This window comes from Leucoraja erinacea, chromosome 35, assembly GCF_028641065.1.
Source record: "Leucoraja erinacea ecotype New England chromosome 35, Leri_hhj_1, whole genome shotgun sequence".
Classification (NCBI taxonomy): domain Eukaryota; kingdom Metazoa; phylum Chordata; class Chondrichthyes; order Rajiformes; family Rajidae; genus Leucoraja; species Leucoraja erinaceus.
In genome coordinates, this window is record NC_073411.1 from 14388246 (window position 1) to 14396276 (window position 8031).

Sequence of the window (8031 nt, forward strand, 5' to 3'; positions counted from 1 at the left end):
TATACATCTAAACCGTGTCAATATTTATTTGGAGTTTGTGGAGTTTGCTGCTGTGCATTCACATCAGCGCGTACACTCTAAGCTGTAGATAGACACAAAATGCTGGAGTAACTCAGCGGGTGAGACAGCATCTCTGGAGAGAAGGAATAGGTGACATTGGTGACAGAGTTGCGGCCTTAAGGGGCTGTCCCACTGCGGTGACCTAATTGTCGAGTTTAGAAGAGTTTGCCCTCGACTCGAACTCGCAGCATGGTCGACACCAGGTCCTGGGAGGTCTTTGTAACTCTCCTTCATGCTCGAGAGTGGTCCCCGCGTACTCGAGGCCTCAGCTAGGTCGCGGCATATTTTTCAACATGCTGAAAAATGCCCGCGAATGAAAAAAGGTCACCATGGAAAAAATCGATACTTTTTTTACTCGTAGGTTTAGTCGTAGTAGGTCGGCATGTTAGTCGTAGGCAATCGAGGGTAGTCGAAGCTAGTCTTCATCATAGTCGAAGGGAGGTTGAAGGGAGGTTGAAGGAGGTCTTCTTCACTCTCCACAATTCGGTGTCCAATTTTCCCGAAGTTAGTTGTAGCTAGTTGTAGCTTGTCTTCAACATAGTTGAAGGAGGTCTTCAACATGACACTTTTTCAAACTCTCCTAAACTCTTCTAAACTAGCCAATTAAGTTGCCGCAGTGGGACAGCCCCTTTACAGCGCTTGCAGCGCCAGAGACCCGGGTTCAATCCCGACCTCGGGTGCTGCCTGTACGGAGTTTGCACGTCTTCCCCGTGACCTGCGTGGGTTTTCTCCGAGATCTTTGGTTTCCTCCCACACTCCAAAGACGTGCAGGTTTGTAGGTTAAGTGGCTTGTTGAATGTGTAAATTGTCCCTAGTGTGTGTAGTGCTGGTGCTACTGTGCGGGGATCGCTGGTCGCTGCCGAATGTTTCCGCGCTGTATCTCTAAACTCCAAATAAACTAAATGCAAATCTTTCTTTTGCTGCAGGTGGGTCGTCAGCATCGTCCTCTGCTGCATCATTCTCTTAATCATCGCATTAAATGCACTGGGGCTGGGCCTGGGAACTGCAGGAATCGCAACCAGGGAGGACGCCTATGGGAGCAATGCATGTTCAGAGTCCGGAGCTAACTTCCTGATGGCGTAAGTTTGCGTCGGGAGAGGTGACGAACACTCACAGCAGCCACCAATCAAGGGCAGCTCACTGGCACAATTGCAGTGGCCAGGGCGTGTGTGGATTCACTCAGTTCCGTGTAGTATATCGTCACGTGTACTGAGGTACAGTGAATTGCCTTTTGTTCCCAGCTAACCAGTCAGCAGAAAGACTGGGCACCGTGTTACAGGAAAAATATTGTCAAGCTTGAACGGGTTCAGAGATGATTCATGAGGATGTTGCCAGGACTAGAGGGTGTGAGCTACAGGGAGAGGTTGAGTACGCTGGGTCTCTATTCCTTGGAGCGTAGGAGGATGAGGGGGCATCTTATAGAGGCGTATAAAATCATGAGAGGAATAGATCGAGTAGATGCACAGAGTCTCGTGCCCAGAGTAGGGGAATCGAGGACCAGAGGACACAGGTTCAAGGTGAAGGGGAAAAGATTTAATAGGAATCTGAGGGGTAACTTTTTCACACAGAGGGGGGTGGGTGTATGGAACAAGCTGCCAGAGGAGGTAGTTGAGGCTGGGACTATCCCAACGTTTAAGAAACAGTTAGACAGGTACACGGATAGGACAGTTTTGGAGGGATATGGAACTACTGAGAACAGGTGATTAATGGTTAGCATGGATTTAGTGGGCTGAAGGGCCTCTATCCCCATTGTATGACGGTTAAACCCAGTTCCTCTCATGCACCGAGCGTGTATCTATCGACAGAGTGGATGTGGAGAGGATGTTTCCACCAGTGGGAGAGTCTAGGACCAGAGGGCACAGCCTCAGTATTAAAGGATGTTCCTTTAGGAAGGAGATGAGGAGGAATTTCTTTAGTCAGAGGGTGGTGAATCTGTGGAATTCTTTGCAACTGGTGGAGGCCACAAGTCAATGGACATATTTAAGGCAGAGATAGATAGATTCTTGATTAGTGCGGGGGTCAGGGGTTGAATGGCGGAGTAGACTTGATGGGCTGAATGGCCTAATTCTGCTCCTATCACCTTATGATTGTCCAGCTGTCCAGACTGTGACTGTGACTGTGTTGTCGTCCAACAGGAGCGTGGGATTCAGCTTTATCTTCTCCCCGCTGCTCATTCTCCTGGTGTTTGTCACCTTCTACGTTGGAGGGAACGCTCGCACGTCCGGCTGTAAACCGTGGGAGAGCGGAGAAATCTACCAGGTAGGCGAGACCTCGTCACAGCTGCTCCTGGCGCCCGTGGGTCAAGGGTCAAGGTGGAGAGGGTCAAGGGTCAAGGTGGAGAGGGCCAAGGGTCAAGGTGGAGAGGGTCAAGGGTCGAGGTGGAGAGGGTCGAGGTGGAGAGGGTCAAGGGTCGAGGTGGAGAGGGTCAAGGGTCAAGGTGGAGAGGGTCAAAGGTGGAGAGGGTCAAGGGTCGAGGTGGAGAGGGTCAAGGGTCGAGGTGGAGAGGGTCAAAGTCGAGGTGGAGAGGGTCAAGGGTCAAGGGTCAAGGTGGAGAGGGTCAAGGGTCGAGGTGGAGAGGGTCAAGGGTCAAGGTGGAGAGGGTCAAGGGTCGAGGTGGAGAGGGTCAAGGGTCAAGGTGGAGAGGGTCAAGGTGGAGAGGGTCAAGGGTCAAGACATCGCTCTGCAGGTAGTCACCGAGCCACCAGCCCCACGCTGGCTGCATCACCCAACTACCTGTCAAGGGTTTAGCTTTATAAAGACCCTGTCCCACAACATAGAGCCACCTTTACAGGCGACTGCTGGCTCCCGTCATAGGTCGCCAACATTTTCAACATGTTGAAAAGTCAGCGGCGACCAGAAAGGCGCTACGACTCTTTGGAGACCTCTCACAACCATCGGAGACCTCTCACAACCATAGGGGACCTCTCACAACCATTGGAGACCTCTCACACAACCATTGGAGACCTCTCACAACCATCGGAGACCTCTCACAACCATAGGGGACCTCTCACAACCATCGGAGACCTCTCACAACCATAGGGGACCTCTCACGATCATACAGGCTATGGTCATGAGAGGTCCCCCATATCCCCTGACTCCGCTATATTTAAGAGCCCTATCTAGCTCTCTTATGAAAGCATCCAGAGAACCTGCCTCCATCGCCCTCTGAGGCAGAGAATTCCACGGTTTCCTCCCACACTCCAAAGACGTGCAGGTTTGTAGGTTAATTGACTTGGTGTAAATGCAAGAATTGCCTCTAGTGTGTGTAGGGTAGTGTTAGTGTGGGGGATTGCAGGTCAGTGTGGACCCAGTGGGCTGAAGGGCCTGTTTCCATGCTGTATCCCTTCATCTTGCCTGTGGCGTGCACAGCCTAAAGCTGTAGGACAACGTACTGTTTTATCTGCATCCGCTGCTCTAGATGTCAGCTGATTTACATGGGGGAGACTAAGCGGAGGTTGGGCGATCGTTTCGCCGAACACCTCCGCTCACAGTCCGCAATAACCTACCTGAACTCCCGGTGGCTCAGCACTTCAACTCCCCCTCCCATTCCCAATCCGACCTCTCTGTCCTGGGTCTCCTCCATTGCCAGAGTGAGCAACACCGGAAATTGGAGGAACAGCACCTCATATTCCGCCTGGGCTGCTTGCGTCCGGATGGCATGAACGTTGAATTCTCCCAGTTTTGCTAGCCCTTGCTGTCTCCTCCCCTTCCTTAACCCTCAAGCTGTCTCCTCCCATCCCCCCGCCCTCGGGCTCCTCCTCCTCAGCTGAGTGAGGGGCTCAGGTTGTCCCAGTGACACAGCCAGGTGTGAACGTGTTGTGATTATCTGCAGGTGATCGATGAGCTGGCTGGACAGAACCTCGTGTTCGACCTCTCCAACGTCTTCAACTCGTCGGTCAGCTACTCCTCTCTCTACAGGTCAGTCATAGAAACATAGAAACATAGAAATTAGGTGCAGGAGTAGAGGCCATTCGGCCCTTCGAGCCTGCACCGCCATTTAATATGATCATGGCTGATCATCCAACTCAGTATCCAGTACCTGCCTTCTCTCCATACTCTCTGATCCCCTTGGCCACAAGGGCCACATCTAACTCCCTCTTAAATATAGCCAATGAACTGGCCTCAACTACCCTCTGTGGCAGAGAGTTCCAGAGATTCACCACTCTCTGTGTGAAAAAAGTTCTCCTCGTCTCGGTTTTAAAGGATTTCCCCCTTATCCTTAAGCTGTGACCCCTTGTCCTGGACTTCCCCAACATCGGGAACAATCTTCCTGCATCTAGCCTGTCCAACCCCTTAAGGATTTTGTAAGTTTCTATAAGATCCCCTCTCAATCTCCTAAATTCTAGAGAGTATAAACCAAGTCTATCCAGTCTTTCTTCACAAGACAGTCCTGACATCCCAGGAATCAGTCTGGTGAACCTTCTCTGCACTCCCTCTATGGCAAGAATGTCCTTCCTCAGATTCCTCATCTCTGACCTCTGCAGAGTGACAGTGATGGTCAAGCCAGGCTGGAATGTCCCTGGTGTGGGTGGGCTATCGGGAGGTGGGAGTTGGGGGGGGAGAGGGGGGGGGGGGGGGGGGGGGGGGGGGGGGGGGGGGGGGGAGTGGGGAGTGGAGGAAGGAGACAGTGACACCAATTCTGGATGATCAGCCACGATCATACCATGACCTGGCTCGAAGGGCCGAATGGCCTACTCCTGCACCTAGTTTCTTTGTTTCTGTGTTTAATACATTGTACACACACAGAACTGTGGATGCTGGAATCTGGAGCAAAATGCAGTACTGGAGGAACTCAGGAATGGACTAGATGACATTTCAAGTCGGGACCCATCTTCAGTCTGTACAAAGGCCCCAAACTGAAACGTCACCTATCCATGTTCTCCACAGATGCTGCTGCTGCACCCGCTGAGTTACTCCAGCACTCTGTGAAACGTCACCTATCCATGTTCTCCACAGATGCTGCCTGACCCGCTGAGTTACTCCAGCACTCTGTGAAACGTTACCTATCCATGTTCTCCACAGATGCTGCCTGACCCGCTGAGTTACTCCAGCGCTCTGTGAAACGTCATCTATCCATGTTCTCCACAGATGCTGCCTGACCCTCTGGGTTACTCCAGCACTCAACAGGAACCTGAAGGACAAATGTTTCACTCAGTGGGTAGTGAGGATATTGGATGACAGGACATAGACGAGGCGCTTACGATAACATCATTTAAAAGGCACTAGAACAGATATATGGATAGTAGATGGATATTGGGCCAAATGCTGGCCTTGTTGATATGGGACGGCCATAGATGGGGCATCTTGGTCAGCATGGACAATCTTGGCCAAAGGGCCTACGACTCCATGACTCTATAATCGTCACCCATTCTTCTTTCTTCTTTGGTTAGGCATTGTGAAGAAGGCAAGTCACTGATGCTCCTCCTACCAGACAGACAGATTGCAGACCTGGAGAAATATCTCGACGTCAACACCGTAAGAATCTTCTGATGACCAGTGTTTCGGCTCATCATTCTCTGCATGTTATCTACTTTGGGCAAGGGTGTCAGTCTTACTGTCTCCGACTACATTCTATCTCTGTACCATCCCACTTCCCTGACATCAGTCCCCACCTGAAACGTCACCTATCCCATGCCTTCACCACAGATGCTGCCTGACCCGCTGAGTTACTCCAGCACTCTGTGAAACGTCACCTATCCATGTTCTCCACAGATGCTGCCTGACCCGCTGAGTTACTCCAGCACTCTGTGAAACGCCACCTATCCATGTTCTCCACAGATGCTGCCTGACCCGCTGAGTTATGGTGCAGCAGCATCTATGGAGCTAAGGAAATAGGCAACGTTTCAGGCCGAAATCCTTCTGGAAATAGGCAACGTTTCGGGCCGAAACCCTTCTGGGTTTCGGCCCGAAACGTTGCCTATTTCCTTAGCTCCATAGATGCTGCTGCACCCGCTGAGTTACTCCAGCACTCTGTGAAACGTCACCTATCCATGTTCTCCACAGATGCTGCCTGACCCGCTGAGTTACTCCAGCACTCTGTTTGTCTGTCAAGGGCTAGTGAACAATGTGTATTGGGGAGGGGGGGGGAGTTTTGCTGGTGTATTACCTCCCCGTGAGCATGGATGGTATTGACAGTGATGGCTGTGTTTCTTTACCCCAGTATTCTGGAGACATTATACGGAACGTTAACCAGCTGAATGTGGATTTAAGCAGTCTCGTGTTACTGGACAGCGCCTCCAGGAGAGACCTGATGACCTTTGAAAGCAACATCGTTGAAGCAGCCAGCTACACCAGTCCCATTGGCACAGTAAGTCCTCACCGTGCCGTTCGGTTTCAGGCTGGTCATTCCATAATATACGCAGGATTCAATGATTCAGATCAATGAATAATAATAATAATAATAATTTTATTTATAGAGCACTTTAAAAACAAACATAGCTGCAACAAAGTGCTGTACATCACTAATCATTGACAAAAAAGTTAATACACACCAAAAATAACAATCAAAAGAAATAGTAGGAAAAGACATGTAAAATAAAGAAACATCAAAAACACCACAAACAGAAGCAAAGTCTCAGGCATGGTCAAAAGCCAGGGAGTACAAATGTGTTTTAACACTGGATTTGAAGATGGACAGTGAGGGGGCCTGTCTGATGTGCAACGGCAGGGTGTTCCAGAATGCCGGAGCAGCAACAGAGAAGGCTCTATCCCCTCTGAGCCTCCGACTAGACCTCGGTACCTCCAGGAGCAGCTGACCAGCTGACCTGAGGGACCGGGCAGGAGCGTATGGGTGGAGCAGCTCAGAGAGGTAAGGCGGGGCGAGCCCATTCAGAGATTTAAAATGAAGAAAGCACGAGCCTCTCCCTGTAGCTCGCCCTCCAGTCCTGGCAAAAAACTCGTAAATCTTCTCTGTAGCCTTGTCCAGGACGGAAGGATCAGTCTGAAGAAGGGTTTTGGCCCGAAACGTCGCCGATTTCCTTCGCTCCATAGATGCTGCTGCACCCGCTGAGTTTCTCCAGCACTTTGTGTCTATCTTCAGTGGATGTCCCTGGGGAAAAAGCAAAGCTTATCTCTGTGACCTTGAGTGTGGCCTCACAGTCCACTGGCCACTTTGACTTCGCCCAAGCATTCTTCGAGAACATCTACCAGTTTTCCTACGCAGGGTTTGAAACCTGCCGCTTCTTGGTTCCTTGGTTCCTTGCTCCTCCAAATTATTCCAAATGGAATTTAAACTGTGGAGGTGGTGGAGGGAGGGCTTAACCAGAAAGGGTTATTGGGAAGAAAGAGCTACTTTAAATGTAGTTGCGTCTGGTTGGGTAACTATAGTTGGGTGGAGATTATTCCATGCTTTAATTGTGTGCGGGGGAAGAACGAATTGCTGTACACATCTGTCTTTGTAGCTGGGATCACAAATTGGATCGAATGTGCCCTCGTCTGCTCCTAATTGGTTTGGGGTTTGGGTTTGGTGTAGGTCTTGTAGTCTAATGTCGAGCTGACCATTTAACATTTTGTAAACGGTGATTGAGCTGGCAACATTTTAGCTGATATAGTCTGTTTAACCCTTACATTCCAGGCCCATGTGACAGCGTTATGACCCAACCTTTCCTAATCCTCCCGCCTCACTATCTCCACAGACACCTTCACACGAGACCACCAGCTTGTTAATCTTATTGAGCGCAGTGTGCAGCCAGCCCCTAGTTCACTCAATAAGATCAGGTTAAGTCGTTGCTGCTTTACAGTGTCAGAGACCCGGGTTCGATCTGATAAGTGTAGAATTGGTGTAAACATGGACTCACACAGCACAGAAACAGGCCCTTCATCCCAACTTGCCCAAACCAACCAAGATGCCCCATCTCTGCTGGACCAACCTGCCCGTTACAGCCAATATCTCTAAACCATTTGTATCCATGAAGCTATCTCAAATAAACCTGGCAAAGTTTGGCCCCTCAGGTTCCCATTAAACCTCACCTT

The 8031-nt window shown here is 50.4% G+C and overlaps 1 protein-coding gene across 1 annotated transcript in view; it reads left to right on the top strand.

Moving 5' to 3' along the window:
- LOC129713295 (prominin-2-like) overlaps positions 1 to 8031 on the top strand; it is a 46649-nt gene that overhangs the window by 24271 nt on the left and 14347 nt on the right. The window contains exons 12-16 of the mRNA XM_055662247.1: positions 987 to 1139; positions 2196 to 2319; positions 3893 to 3978; positions 5451 to 5535; positions 6221 to 6430. Coding sequence (XP_055518222.1) covers positions 987 to 1139; positions 2196 to 2319; positions 3893 to 3978; positions 5451 to 5535; positions 6221 to 6430 — 658 coding nt within the window. The remainder of the gene's footprint in view (positions 1 to 986; positions 1140 to 2195; positions 2320 to 3892; positions 3979 to 5450; positions 5536 to 6220; positions 6431 to 8031) is intronic.